At 40.0% G+C, this 15703-nt stretch overlaps 1 protein-coding gene and 1 pseudogene across 2 annotated transcripts in view; one reads left to right on the top strand and one right to left on the bottom strand.

The window, feature by feature from the left end:
* Positions 1–15703, bottom strand: part of CAT (catalase) — a 40337-nt gene that overhangs the window by 3970 nt on the left and 20664 nt on the right. Inside the window, exons 7-10 of one of the 2 annotated variants that reach the window (XM_036862112.1) lie at positions 10625–10816; positions 10010–10162; positions 7126–7264; positions 3914–4044 (exon numbers count right to left, since the gene is read on the bottom strand). In XM_036862112.1, the coding sequence (XP_036718007.1) occupies positions 3914–4044; positions 7126–7264; positions 10010–10162; positions 10625–10816 (615 nt within the window). The remainder of the gene's footprint in view (positions 1–3913; positions 4045–7125; positions 7265–10009; positions 10163–10624; positions 10817–15703) is intronic. The other variant, XM_036862113.1, reaches the window with a different exon arrangement.
* On the top strand, positions 11914–14126 carry LOC118899998 (annotated as a pseudogene).

Here is a 15703-nt window from a genome sequence, read left to right as displayed (position 1 = left end):
CCTCTAAAAGGAAAAGTGACATTTTTACTAGTCTATACAAAGTTAGAGAATGATTTTTTTCTTTTTAAGTGTAACATGCCTCCAGTAAAGGGTACTAAACATAAGTGTGAAGTTCAATGATTTTTCAGTGGACACAAATGTGTCACAACCACCCAGATCAAGACAGAACATCACTCACACCCCAGAAATCCCCCTACCATACCCCCCGGCTCAGTCATTATCCCCTTTCTCCAACTGCCTCCCCAAGGGCAAATTTTTTTGACTTCTAATATTATAAACGTTTTTTACTTCTCTTTCAAATGTACACAAATGGAATCATACAGTCTGTATTCTTGTTCTTTTGCTCAATGTCATGTTTGTAAGGTTCATCTATGGTAATGTTTGTTGGAATACTTCTTTAATTTTCATTGCTGTACACTGTGGGAATATACTACGGTTTATTTATCCAAGCTTTTGTTGATGAACATTGGGTAATATGAATAAACAGTGTTGTACATGTCTTCTGCTGCTCATATGTACACATTTCTATTAAGAATCTATGTAAGAGTGCACTTACTAGGCCAAAAGACACGTACATGTTTAGCTTTAGTGGATATTGACAAACAGTTCTCCAAAACATGGGAACCAATCTATACTCAGGTAAGAGTTAGAGTTATTTCTCATTCTCACAATACTTGGTACACAGTCTTTTTCAGTCTAGTCATTCTGGTGTGTATGTAGTGGTATCTCTTTTTAGTTTTATTTTGCATATCCCCGATGACTAGTGAGATAAACTACCTTTCTGTGTGTTTTTCAGTCATTTGGATATTTTCTTTTGTGAAGTGCCTGTTCAAGTCTTTTGCCCATTTTTCTATTCATTTGTCTGTCATTTTCTTATTGCTCTGTAGGAGTTCTTTACATGTACTGTATATGAGTTGTTTGTTAGAGGAACTGCAAATATATTTTCCCACTCTGTGGTTTGCCTTCTCAATCTCTAATTGGTTTCTCACAACGAAGAGAAGTTCTTTTGTTCTCTCTTCATGAATGAGTCTTGATAACATCTACTGCTCTATTCGCCAATTCAGTAATCCTCTCTTCGGCCATGTTTAATCTCCTTTTAAACTCATTTACTAAATGCTTAATTTTAGTTGTTGCATTTTCCAGTTCAGTATGTCCATTCAATTCTTTTTCTTTTTAATTTAATTTTATTTTATTTTATTGGTCACACTGCATGGCATGCAGGATCTTAGTTCCCCAACCAGGGATGGAACCCATGCCCCCTGAGTGGAAACATGGAGTCTTAACCACTGGACCGCCAGGGAAGTCCCCTCCATTCTTTTTTTACAGATTCAAGTTCTCTTACTAAATTCTCCATGTTGTCAACTGTTTTCTGTTTTCCTGAACATATTATTTGCAGTTATTTCAAAACCTATATCTGACAATTCCACTATCTGGATCTTCAGTAGGTTTGTTTCTATTGCCAGTTGTTTTTTTTTATCCCCCTCTTGCTTTTCAGATATAAGGTCTTATGTGTTGAGTATGCCTGATAATTTATTATGAATGCTGGGCATTTGCATATGAAAAAATAGAGATAATTTGAGGCTCTATTTTCCTCCAAAGCCTTATGTTTGCTTCTGGAAGATAGTCAGGATAGAGGGAGATCACCTTAATCCAGTCTGAGATTGAACTGGTATAAAACTGAGTCTCATTTTTTGTAAAGTCAGGTTGATTTCAGGTTTGCCCTTATTTCTAGGATGGCCCTTCAGGGATCCAACTGAGTGCCTGGGATGTTAACTAGAGGCCCTCTTCCTTAGCAGGCCCTGAACTCCAATTTTTATTCCCTCCAGACCCATGAAAACGCTGTAAACTCAGCTCAGCATCTTGGCCAATACTTACAAAGTAATAAATGCCTCATGAGAAAAGAAGAACAAATATCAAGCTCATATCTCTGCACTTCTTTTCTGTTCAAAATCTTGGCCCCTCAAATTCTTGCTGCTTTTATAGCTCTCCACAGCCTTTTTGTATTTTATCTAGCTTTGCAATGTTCTCCATGAGAGGATAGGTCTGATGCAAGCTTATCTGTCATAAGCCAGAAGCATAAGTCCAAGTGAATCATTTTTAAAAGTATAAACCTGGATCTTCTTATTTATAGTCCATGTGACTCTTACAGTTACAGGATTATGCTATGAAGCTACAAGCAGTATCATGGCTGCTTAAAAACTTGAGTTCTATATAGTGATAAGAAAATCTCTCAAAATAAGAATGATCATATAGTAAATTTTAATGTGTGAGCAACAGCCTCATTATCTAAATTAATTTCTACAGAGGTTGTATTAGCTAGTCTAACATTGGAATAGACTTCAGGTAGGTAAAATTTTATGAGAAGCAGGAACTGTATTGTAATATATTGATACTTGGTAACCTACATCACCAAGAATAAGGCAGTTACTATAAAAGGCTTTCAGGAGACATTTAATTTCATCTAAAATATGGTTTATAAGGTACAATAAAGTAATTTCTTTTTTATATACATGTATACACATAAGTGCCTTTCAAATAATGGTATCTTCGCAGTGAATTAATTTATGTATTTAAGTATATTTTACTGGGAACACACATTTACAAATTGAAAAGCTAGAATAGGTCCCATTCTAATTTAAATACTGTTTAACACCAACTACCCAAGCAGAGATCTAAGACAACTATACTTTTTAACTTTATCCTTTTCTTACGTGTGGTATAAGTTGCACTGGGCACATTAATGAGGTGGCCGCTCTTCAGAGTCAAAGGGCCTCTTCCATGGCATCTACGAAAAGACCAGCCCCCAGGCAGCCACAGGTGATTAGAAAGAGGGTGGGCACTTGACCCGGGGTAGTTAACTAGAGGCTGGTCAAAGGCCAATGATGCAACCCACAGCGAAAACATTAGTCCATTCAATCCAATTTCCTCTCTCCAGAATCTGACTGTAGAAGTATTGAGAGAAGGAGTAAAAAAGGGCCAAAAAAAAAAAAAAAAAGTAATACATGGAGAAAGAAGCCATAAAGAAGAAGAGTTAGGCCATGGTCACAGCAAAACCACAGCAATGTTAAAACACAAGCTATGGGCTTCCCTGGTGGCACAGTGGTTGAGAATCTGCCTGCCAATGCAGGAGACACGGGTTCAAGCCCTGGTCTGGGAGGATCCCACATGCCGCGGAGCAACTGAGTCCGTGAGCCACAATTACTGAGCCTGCGCGACTGGAGCCTGTGCTCCGCAACAAGAGAGGCCACGACAGTGAGAGGCCCGCGCACCGTGATGAAGAGTGGCCCCCGCTTGCCACACTAGAGGAAGCCCTCGCACAGAAACGAAGACCCAACACAGCCAAAAATAAATTAATTAATTAATTAATTTAAAACACACACACACACAAGCTGTGAGGCAAAGAGGAGAAAAATAGGGAAGGACATGGTAAGAATGAGTAATTGGTAATGGACAGCAGCAGCAGACAGATGGAGAGTAGCCGAGTCACATGAATGGGGTGCCCTACAGTGGAAACACCCACACCTTTGCTACCGGGACTCCCAGTGCTATTTTGAATCCAGTTCTAGTCCCTTAAATCTGGACTGTCCTTCTCAGATTCTTAGATTCAGCTGTACTTAAGCTTTACTTGCCCATTTCTTAGATTTCCACGAGATCACTGGCTTCCCCAATGGCTTCCACTTATATCCCGTCAATAAAATTTGGAGGAACTGAAATGAGTCTCCGTACCTTGTACTAAAAGGGCATAGTAACACAACTCTTCGACTCCATTTAATACAGGCACTGATTTATGAATAGAGATGTTGTCCCTGAATTCAGTGTAAGACATATTAGACACTTTAAAAGGGGGAATATACGCAGACATTGACAAGGAGAATAAGCAAGCAACTCGCACAGCAGACGAAGGAGCCATTACCTGAGTGACATTATCATCGCTGGCACTGTTGAAGCGCTGCACATCCCCAGAACAGTGGGTCGTATGTTCCAGGGCAGAAGGCTGCTGCTCCGGAGCCCCAAAGCTGTTGGGGTAATAATTTGGAGCTCCACCTTTAACAGAAAACCACACAGATTCACTTGGGGAGATGAGAAATGAAGGAAGTCTACAAACAGTCAACAAAATAAGAAATCAATTCAAGTGACAATTATATTTATACATACGTGTATACACACACATATACATGCCATGCACATATGATTTTTAACACCCCATATTTAGCTACAGGCAGTACTTGGATTCTTAGAGAATATGCCATCCACCAAACGCTTGCGTGGCTGTCTCACTCTGCGTCTTAATGAAGAGATCTCAAATTCCCTCTGAACACTTCAGACGGCCGCATCTCTACAATCTCCTGATGCCTTCTGGCACGAATATATTTATATGAGCTTGGTTTGGCCCCCACAGAAGATGAGACTCAAAGACATATTTCAGATTGGAGGGTTTCATTGGGGCTTGGGCTCAGTTCAAAAACAGAATCACAGAATTCTTGGGAGCAACTCCAAGTTCTAGCTCTGCTCCAGCTCTGCTCCTTCAATCGCCAGACAAATGAACCGAGCCCTGAGATGCTCACTGAGTGCTGCAGGGTGAGGTGGTGGTCAGTGGTGGATCCGGGATCTGGGATTTTTGTCTTCTCCGTTCCAGCACATACTACATTCCTATCACAGGATTCTACTTCACTATTTATTTCTTAATGGTGTTTTAAGATTCTCGGGATATCTATCCTTCCCATTGACTAAGACTCTATTCAGTTCTAGTTTCACTTTCACTTCTCTCTACAGATAAAATTTTAATGTATTTTTCTAAAATTTGATATTTCTAGTATGTCAGCACTCATTCATCTGGACTTAGGAAAAATAATGACAAATGTGATTAAAACATTTATTAAGATTTCTGGAATAAGTTATGAGGCTTTTTTTTTCCTTTTGGCATGTTTATTTTCCCAACTATACTCTGCTTTGGCTGATGTTAGCAGAAGCTTGCATTATCTGAGTATGTGCTGCCTAAACAGAAAGGATGGCCTGGAAGCATAGTAAGTGGTTTGAACCAACCAGTCAGGATTAGAATTTTACCCAGCTCACTGCCAGAATAGATTATTCTGGGCGGATAAGCAGGAGATGCCTGTACATCACATTGACGAAGGAGCCAAATGCATGTAGGAAGAGAGGGGGCGCCCTACTACCATGGACCCCAGTTATCAACCTAAGAAATCCATTCCAGCTCAGCCACGTCCATGTGAAAAGCAAAGTGCTCCAATAACGAGCCATCACAGTGGTTTTCTGCACTAAGAATTAGCTCTTTGAAATGTGCCAATTGAGTAATTTTAAAATTTGATTTCCAAATTATCTCTGCCTTTACTCAAAGTCGCAGCTGTCTTCAAGTCATTGACTACTGGGAACAATTAAGCTCTTTCATCAAACTGCAAGGGCACAGCCCAAATGTTCTACTTTTATAATTAGGCAAAAGGTGTGTCAAAGTAGTTTTTTTCATACGTATGCCACTATAACAGTAAACAAGAATGGTAAACACAAAGCATTTACTTATTAATGATGTTCCAAAATATACATAAACTGCTCTGATACAGCCAGTCTCAATAATGAAAGGACCGAGGGAGATTAATGAAAAAAAACCACTTTAGAATAAAAACGCAGAAGACAGACACAGAAGTATCAGTTACTTTGGGCAATAACACGCTCCATACCTTTGTAAACCTCAAAGAGCAGAAATATGGCAACCACCCAGTACAATCATTCAGTGAGCATGTAAACTTGTTCAATACTTGGAAAAGGCTTAATGATAATGGTAACAAAATGCAAGGCACAAAATTATATGTACAAACTAATCTTAAATGTATAACAAGTATTCACAGAAAAGACTGGAAAGAAATACAGCAAAATGCAACAGTTCTGGCCTTTGGATATTGTGACTATATATGGGTTTTACTTCTTTCTTCTCTTCTTTCCCTTATATTTTCCAAATTTCCTTTAAGGTACATGTATTATTTTTAGCATAGAAAAATAAACTTTGTTTGAATATAGACATCTATGGCTATAAATATAAATCACCAGTAAAATTTCTGAAGGGATCATGTGCCCTAAACAGGAAAATAAAAAAAAGAAAACTAAGATCTATATTAAATTGTTGAATATTAAAAGGAAAAAAATATTAATCACACATTCTCTAATTAGAATAAGTAATCAGAAGAGGCTGTTGGAACATGGCAGCAAAAAGAGTAGCTCAAAGAAAAAAAAAAAATCATAAATTTGGTAAATGAGCTCCAAAAACCAAAATGCAGTGGAGTCTCATCTCACCAGCTTACCTGAATCAACAAAAGATGGAGGAGAATCCCTTGATTTACCCCGTCTCCCCATTCTAACCTCCCTTGCCCACCACGTTCCTCCATGGCCCAAGCAAAAGGCGAGGAGAAACAAAAGGCATGAACTCTTGGCTTTTGCATTTCCAAGAGGCTAAGTCCTGGTGACTTAAGAGTGATTTCAGGAATCGTCCACTTTGTGAGGAGTCTTTAAAACCTGCTCCCGAGAGAGTGGCATGGACATATATACACTACCAAAAGTAAAATAGATAGCTAGTGGGAAGCAGCCGCATAGCACAGGGAGATCAGCTTGGTGCTTCGTGACCACCTAGAGGGGTGGGATAGAGAGGGTGGGAGGGAGGGAGACGCAAGAGGGAAGAGATATGGGAGCATAAGTATATGTATAGCTGATTCACTTTGTTATAAAGCAGAAACTAACACACCATTGTAAAGCAATTATACTCCAATAAAGATGTTAAAAAAAAAACAAACCTGCTCCCTAAGTTGGATGATACCCTACAACAGCCAGTGTGGAAAAACCTTTCTCCCTGCCTTTCACAGTCAGATGGACAGCAAGTAAAATCTGAGGTGGGAACTCTCAATAAAATATATAAAATAGATGAAAGTATGGAGAGTCCTCAGGCAGTTTAAACCTTCATTGCTGGGCAACAAATAGGTGGTTGGCAGGAGCGGCTGCGGGGCCTCCACAGAGCAGCAGGTGCCCGGGGCAGCCTGACGACCTCTGGGCTGGCGGGGCCTCCCATGCCCTGCCCAGCAGTGCCCTCCGCACCCGCGGGGTGAGCCACGGCCCCAGGCCTACCCTGATTGTCCAGCACGCACATGGGGCCGTCACGTTGGTAGCTGGCCACTCGAGCTCGGAAGGGACAGTTCACAGGTATCTGAAGATAGTTGGGTCCCAGGCGGTGGCGGTGAGTGTCAGGATAGGCAAAAAGGCGGCCCTGCAGTTATAAATGAAACAGACGTTGACGGTGCGCAGTAACATACGAGAGAGGAGAGGCCCGTGAACTTCACTGTAAAGTTTCAAGCACAAAGCATCACAAAGCCCTGCCTGTCCCCCCAGTAAAGAGCAAAGTCTCTTCTCTCTCATGAAATGAGTTCTCCCTAACTGAACAGTCCTTAGTCTTCCACCCTTTGGGGCCAAACAGCCACAAATCTTCTCATCTGTTCTAGGTCATAACTCCTTTTTTCCTCAAGTAACAAGTTAGTGCCCAGGCTTGAATTATTTCCTATTCCCAAGGACACATTACATTGTGAAATAAATTTGCTAGAACCCAACTAACTGGAATCATGAACTAATTCCACTCTTCCCCACTCTCTCACTCTAGGGGAGGGGTCAACCATTTGCTCTTAACAAAAAGAAGATTTCTACAAAACCAACTGTACGGGAAATTATTCCCAAAAAGCACCTCCCATGTTGCATTCTGGTTTATGTCAGATACACCGTGAGCTCTGAGACTTCCTAGATATAAACAAAATACTACACAAAGAAAGTCACAGTGCAAAACAATGGCCCTACATTGCCACAAGGTCCTGAAGCAAAGATTAAATTACATATTTACCAAGGCAGGAGGTTTTGCCTCACACATATTTACCAAGGCAGGAGGTTTTGTAATTTCTTTCAGTTACTGTTGAAACAAAAAGCTTTATGATTAACTCCGCGTCAATCTTAGTATCCAATTATTTAAATATTCCCATTATGCAAAGCCCTACTACATAAGCAGAGAGAGTAGTAGTAGTTTTCTTTCATTGCCTTCATTATTGGCCTTGAATCTGAACGAGTATTCTTATGTCCCTGATTCTATGGGCCAAAATACAAACCAAGTTGAACAGGACAACTGATGTGATTATCTTGTACCAAATCACTGAGGCCAACGTGCTCAATCCAGTCTCGCCATTCTGTCGATAATTTGCTCTGGGCTGAGCGACCCTGCCTCCCATAATCATTTCAGATAGCCCCTAAGGTAATATTCAGATGACTGGTCATGCAGCCGTGCCCAAGACAACCTACACTTTGGAAGCTGGTTGCCTCCTTTTACCCAAAACAGACTAAGTTGTGCTCTAACTTTACCAACAGGACAGAAGATACAGTTGAGCCAAGAGCAGCTCCTGGATATAGCCTCATCATGTAATTTTGGTCTTGTGTCACCTTAGGTTTATAACGCATCACTACCCCACCTGCAGGTGGAGACCTTCAAAGTTAAGGGTGCGAAATGGGCACAGCAAGGCCATACCCTGACCCCAACTTGAATGGAGGCCTTACCCAAGGCCCTGCGCCCAAGCTCCTTGCTGGGCCGGGCTGAGAAAGCAGAGCAAAGCTCTCCCACTCAATCAGTCAGGCCAACTTCTCCTCTCCCAGTAAACTGCAGAGTGTGGGAGTGAAGAAAGGCTGCACCTGCATCACAGGGTACTCAGGGGACAGTATCTGTGACTTGCGTTATACTACTGCCTGCTTTTCACCATGGTCTGGCTTACACTTTGGATCCCAAAGTTTTAAAAGTTAATAATCTGACCTTGTTGAAAGGCAACTGAGAACACTAGTCGTTACTGTACAACTACTCTCATCAGGGTAATTTTCCAAGCCCTCCGAACCGGCTCTCCACTTCCAATCCCTCCTCCAACGACATCCTACATGTTCCTGCCGAAAGACTCCTCCTAAGGTCCCATGCAGATTCTATTACACTCCTACTCAAAAAAATCTTGGACAATTCCTCACTGGTCACCAAATGGCTAAATAAGTGCAACAGTCCTTCCCTGCTGTACGGCCTCCTATTTTAGTAGCCAGGACAGTCTATCAATAGATAGGTATTCAATTTATAGTAAACTAAAAACTAATATAAACTTACTTTCTATAAAAGGTTCAAATGTTCCCAATGTCAAAGCAAAAAGTTATTATTTAAAAAGCAAAGGAAACTTAGCTTGCTTCCATGGAGAGTGACACCTGAACTGGAATCAGACACTTACATAAGAAACAGCTGTCAGTCACTGTGTTCTGATCTAGGGTATAAACTTTAAACTTTGTATCATGGTCATGGTCCAAGAACATGAAAGATTGATTTACTCAATAATTATTAAGCCAGTTATTTTCCTATTAATTTCAGATCCAAATAAGAGTTTTTCTCTCTTTGTACTCTTGAAAAAGCATACTGGTTGACTGGTGAAAAAATACTGAATGCCTAGGAACATTACCAAAACAAATGGTTAAATTAACCCACTGCCTTTAATCAATGGAAACATAAATTGAGTTTGTAAAAATCATCTCTGGGTCTCTTTCTACATGTGGCAAAATTCAAGCATCACCATAGAAGAGGAAATGAATAAAGTTATGCTGACCAAGTGTTATAATCAATTAGTGATATTCCTCCATCCCATTGATTACAGATTGAAAAAGAATATTTTACCCCACAAATACCTAAGGTATTTCTACTATAACTTCTTTTAAATTAAGAGCCTAAATGTCAAAGTCTTACCATATTGAGGGACCTACAATGAAATTTGTTTTACACTGTAATGCTCATTTAAGGATGTTTCAGTCAGTCCCACAGGAACTAAGGACCCAGACAAAAGTTTAAGTGATGTTCTAGTTAATTCTTCATATAAAGGTCATGCCAAATTACACTCTGTGTGCGCACGTGTGCATGTGTGCACACATTCCTGCCTCAGAACTCTCAATCCACCAGGTTTACCTGAAGCATTTTGTCAGGGCTGGGCTCAATGCCGGGCGGCATGTTGCTTGGGTCAAAAGCCAACTGTTCAACCTCAGCAAAGTAATTAACTGGATTCCGGTTTAAGACCAGTTTACCAACTGGGATAAGAGGGTAGTCATTGTGAGGCCAAACCTAAAAATAATGCCATATTCACAATTACCAGACAACCAACAGAAGGAAATTAAAGTACACATAAAAATATCAGCTTTCAAATACAATGAAGCCAATGATGATAAGTGAAAATAACATTTTTGAATCCAATAAAATGATAAGAACTTAAGGTGAGTGCATTGGTTGAATCTTTCACAACAGTAAACAGTAAACATTGAGTCTTTCCCTGGGCAAAAGTACATCAGCTCATCAAAATTTGTTCCCTGCTAATAACAATATATCAGGCCACCCAGATGAACTTAGTAAACTCATCAAACAGGAACTGGAAGGGGAATGCTGGTGAGCTCTCATTCACAGGCTAGGAAACTCTTAAGTGGTACCACTGTGTTTTGTATACAACTTACGAAGGCTTGACTACAATTTTTTTTAATTAGTTGCAAAGACACTTAAAAAAGAAAACAGTTTAGTTGTTAACTGACTCACCTTGGTAATATCAAATGGATTAAATGGGAAAGTTTCTGCCTGGTTAAATGTCATGACCTGGATGTAAAAAGTCCAGGAGGGGTAGTTGCCAGTGGCAATGGCATTAAAAAGATCCCGGAGGCCATAGTCAGGATCTTCATGGGCAAGTCTTGCTGCATCTTCAACAGAAAGGTTTTTGATGCCCTGGTCAGTCTACAGAATGAAAGAAAGAAGCTCAAACTGAAACTTATTGGCAAAGTTATCGAACTTTAATCAATAATTCACTGAAGGATTATGAGTAACACTAACAAAAGACTGGATTTTCCTTCTAACAGTAATCCTACTGTTCAAATCTGATACAAGTATGAATTTATCAGTAAGAAATTCTACTTGATTATCCTGATTCTTTTCAATGTTCAGGGAATCTGTCTACACATTTTATATTTAAAATTAGTCTTTCTTTCCCTTTATGTATTCTATATTATTTGAATTTTTAAAATTGTTGACACATAGTTTATTTTCAATTTTTCACTCATAGAGAATGCTACATTACTGTCTTCAGACAAGCTAAAACAATTTTTGCTATAAAATATACATAACATCAAATTTATCTTTTAACCATTTTAAAGTGTCCAATTCAGTGGATTTCTTTGAGGACATATCTTAAAATGGAATTGTTGGGTCATATGGTAATTCTATGTTTAAATTCTTGAGGAATTTCAAAACTGTTTTCCAGAGTGGGTATTATTTGAATTTTTATACTCATGCTATTTTCAGATCAGAAAAAAAAATCAAAATATAATTTTCTTTTTTTTTTTGGCTCTGTCGGGTCTTCGTTGCTGCACACAGGCTTTCTCTAGTTGCATCAAGCAGGGGCTACTCTTTGTTGCGGTGCGCAGGCTTCTCGCTGCGGTGGCTTCTCTTGTTGCGGAGCATAGGCTTTAGGTGCCCGGGCTTCAGTAGTTGCAACACGTGGGCTCAGTAGTTGTGGCTCAAAGGCTCTAGGGCACGTGGGCTTCAATAGTTGTGGCACGTGGGCTCAGCAGTTGTGGCGTGTGGGCTCTAATGCACAGGCTCAGTAGTTGTGGCTCATGGGCTCTAGAGCACAGGCTCAGTAGTTGTGGCGCACGGGCTTAGTTGCTCTGCGGCATGTGGGATCTTCCCGGACCAGGGATCGAACCTGTGTCCCCTGCACTGGCAGGCGGATTCTTAACCACTGCGCCACCAGGGAAGTCCAAAATATATTTTAAAAATAAGCAAATGATTAATGAAATTAAAGGACTTCCCCTTTTTTTTTGCATGAAGTAATTTTTTAAATTCCCTGTTTTATAATAGCTCAAGTCAGTTACTGAGATTGTGCTGAGCTAGTATCCCTCCACCCCAACTGTCTTTCTTTTTCTTTTTTTTAAGAAATCACAGAATCACAGTTTATAGAGCTGAAAAGAATTTCAGTACAGCCACTCTAAAGCAGTTCTCTGACTATGAGCAACCAAAATTAGTATTCTGACTTTCTAAACAAGCCATTAAGACCCAAAGAAGTTAAGTCACTTTCACAAGTGCTCCTATTATCATCCCATCCTGCTCTTCAATAGAGTTCCCACCGGTGTCTTATTCTGAAAGATCCCCAACAAGTCAGGCACCATGGAAATATTTCTTTAGCAAGTCAACTCTGGAAGGCTGGTCTATTTCTACCACAGAAATCCCAACTCTCTCTAGCCAGTGGGAAGGTTTAAACTCTTCTTACTATTAGATCTTCAGGATTAGAAAATGGAAGTCACCATCTGCAGATCACCCAGCTAATACGGTAAATTGTGCAATAATATTTCAATACCTTTCTGATTTTAACTGAATCCCCTGGGTTTAGAAAAGAATAATCTTAGGTCAGAATAATCCAGATTGATGAATCTACGTAGATCTCATGCTACCTCAGAGCCCTCTGCTGAACAGACCCATAAGCAATCCAATCTTTCCAGGACCATTGACAGCTGGGACTATTACCCAATTTTACTGTGACAGAACTGGAGCTCAGAGAACTTTTAATAATATGCCAAGTCACAGTTATCTAGAAGAGGGAAGATTTGAGTTCAGATTGTTCTAACTACAAAGCCACAACATGCTAGCTGTCTGAGATACAATCATTTAGTTCTGCTCTAAGTGACACTATGCTGCTGCTTTTGGCAATTACAAACCAATGGGTCAGCTCTTTCCTGCAACTGTTCCTTGCCAAAGATTATAGATCCAAGTCATAAGTATAAAGATGGGTGACAGTTTTCCTGTCTGATATACCCACATAAGTTGTTCAGATAACAATTAAAACAGGACAGAAGAAAATAGGTCTTTGGGATATCTTTAAGAGGGAGCCTATATTTGTCATGAGTCCACTTCTGTCTCTGCTTATTTTAGCAGAAGTATTTGGAAACAAGTTCTTAGGCAACCAGAGGACTTTTAATAACCTTCTAGAGTTCTCTGGCAATATTACTTATTCTAACCAATGCCAAGATCATACTAAGAGAACCCTTTAAAACACCTCAGTTAATTAAAAGATTCTCAAAAACTTCCCCAAAAGTAACTGATCTGATCTGATTGTAGGAAAGCACATGAAAAAAACAGAAATTTGGGGCGGGAGGGAAGCAGCGGCCAAGCAGCCCAGCACACCCCTCCAACCCCCCACTGCCACCACGATGCCCAAGAGGAAGGTCAGCTCTGCAGAGGCGTCGGGGAGTGAGGAGCCCAAGAGGAGATCTGCAAGGTTGTCAGCTAAACCCGCTCCTGCAAAAGTGGAAATGAAGCCCAAAAAGCCAGCAGGAAAGGATAAATCTTCAGACAAAAAGTGAAGAGGGAAAGGAAGCAAAAGGGAAGCAAAGGGAAAACAGGCCAAAGTGGCTAACCAAGAGACTAAAGATGATTTACCTGCAGAAAACGGAGAAACTAAAAACGAGGAGAGCCCAGCCTCTGATGAAGCAGGAGAGAAAGAAGCCAAGTCTGATTAATATCACACACCCGGTCCTATCAGTGGTCCCTGTTTCCCTTCTTGTACAATCCAGAGGAATATTTTTATCAACTATTTTGTAAATCCAAGTTTTTTAGTAGCTCTAGAAACAGTTTTAAGAAGGAGGAAATCCCACCTCATCCCATTTTTTAAGTGTAAGTGCTTTTTTTTAAGAGGTGAAATCATTTGCTGGTTGTTTACTTTTTGGTACAACCAGAAAATAGTGGGATATTGAATATGGGAGGCTTTGATTGTCTCGGGTGTCAGCTTAACATTCCATAAATGGGGATAGCTTTTATATCCTATAATACAAAGCATACTAAATGGCAATTTGGAGTCAGTTGTGCATTTAATGTCTTGAACACTTTAAATTACGTCTCTTCCCATGTTGTTTTTGGTAGAACTGTTTCCTAAAGCAAACCACTCCTTGATCTTGGCTCTCCTGGTCAGAATTTTACGTACTCTGTAACATCTTTGGTCGTGGTAGTCAAGTTTTCCTAGTAACTTTGTTAACATGCTATGAACAATTGAAAATTCAAGTACGTAGTGTATATATGATATTAAATTCTGAATTAGTGGGACTTACGATGTAACAGCATATCAACGTTGGAAGATATTGGTACTTGATATTCCCTTAAGGAAAATTTGCCTCCAAATTTTAAGCTGGAAAGTCACTGAAATAAGTGACTCTGTGTAGTTGTGATTTTGTTTAGAAAAGAATCACAACTACATGATTTTTGTAGATTTTTTTGTACATATGTTAAGAACTGTGTACAAATTGAAATGTCTGTGTACTGATCCTCAAAACAACCAATAAAATCTCAATTATGAAAGAAAAAAAACAGAATTTTTGTTTTCTGACATTTGTAACTGATTTTTCTATGTGTCTTATTCATAATATATCCTCAATAAATCCTTAAAAATGGATTTTTAAGATGAGAAGCCCATACACCGCAACGAAGAGTAGCCCCCGCTCGCTGCAGCTAGAGAAAGCACACGCAGCAATGAAGACCCAACGCAGCCAAAAATAAAATAAATTAGAAAAAAAATTTATATAAAAAAAATAAAGTTCTTTTTTAAAAAAAATGGATGGATGAATTAAAAAGTTGGGAGAAATGTTTTTGGAAAGATAGCATCAGATGTTGAAAATGAGAGTGAGATTGGTATTACAGATAGAAATGCCCCAATTCTGTCTTAATCCCCTCCTGGACCCCAAAACTATATATGCTCAGAACAATGTACTAAGGGCTAGGAAAGGCGAAGCAATATAACACTTTACTGTTTGCTAACACTTGACTCTAAACTCCAACAAAGAACTCTAGGCTAAACCAAGTAGGAATTTCCTTTTACCTAGCTTGGAGACCTGTATTATCTCTTTTTTTTTTATTTTAATAAATTTATTTATTTATTTAATTTATTTATTTTTGGTTGCTGTGCACTGGTTTTCTCTAGTTGCGGTGAGCGGGGGCTACTCTTGGTTGGGGCATGCAGGCTTCTCATTGTCATGGCTTCTCTTGTTGCAGAGCACGGGCTCTAGGCGCACAGGCTTCAGTAGTTGTGGCACGTGGGCTCAGTAGTTGTGGCTTGTGGGCTCTAGAGCTCAGGCTCAGTAGCGGTGGCGCACGGGCTTAGTTGCTCCGCGGCATGTGGGATCTTCCCGGGTCAGGGCTCGAACCCGTGTCCCCTGCATTGGCAGGCGGATTCTTAACCACTGCACCACCAGGGAAGCCCTATCTCTTTACCTTTGATCTAAAACCTTAGATCTTCCTTCTCCAGAGAGAAAATAATATAAATGTGCACCTGCCAGCACCAGAAATATTAAACCAGAGAGCAAGCACAAAATGAGCATTTTCCCAAATATTTATGGCAGAGCTCCCAGGGTCCAGAAGAAGGAAGCTTGATTGCTGATAGTAGCTGGGTGCTATTACCCTCCAGCCACATGAAGAGACCAAAGAGACACTACACATAGTTCTTCTAATTGGGCAGCGTGAGTCTATTCACTCAAGCTGTGGTCAACAAAATAGTCATGGTCCTACTCAACCAGATCAATACTTGTCATCCTTGAGGGGAGAGGTAAGGCTAACGTAGGGGAGGCCTTGATTCTTGCCCAA

The sequence above is a fragment of the Balaenoptera musculus genome, chromosome 8, assembly GCF_009873245.2.
Source record: "Balaenoptera musculus isolate JJ_BM4_2016_0621 chromosome 8, mBalMus1.pri.v3, whole genome shotgun sequence".
NCBI lineage: Eukaryota > Metazoa > Chordata > Mammalia > Artiodactyla > Balaenopteridae > Balaenoptera > Balaenoptera musculus.
The sequence above is the reverse complement of the archived record's forward strand: the minus strand, read 5'-3'. Positions and strand labels throughout refer to the sequence as shown.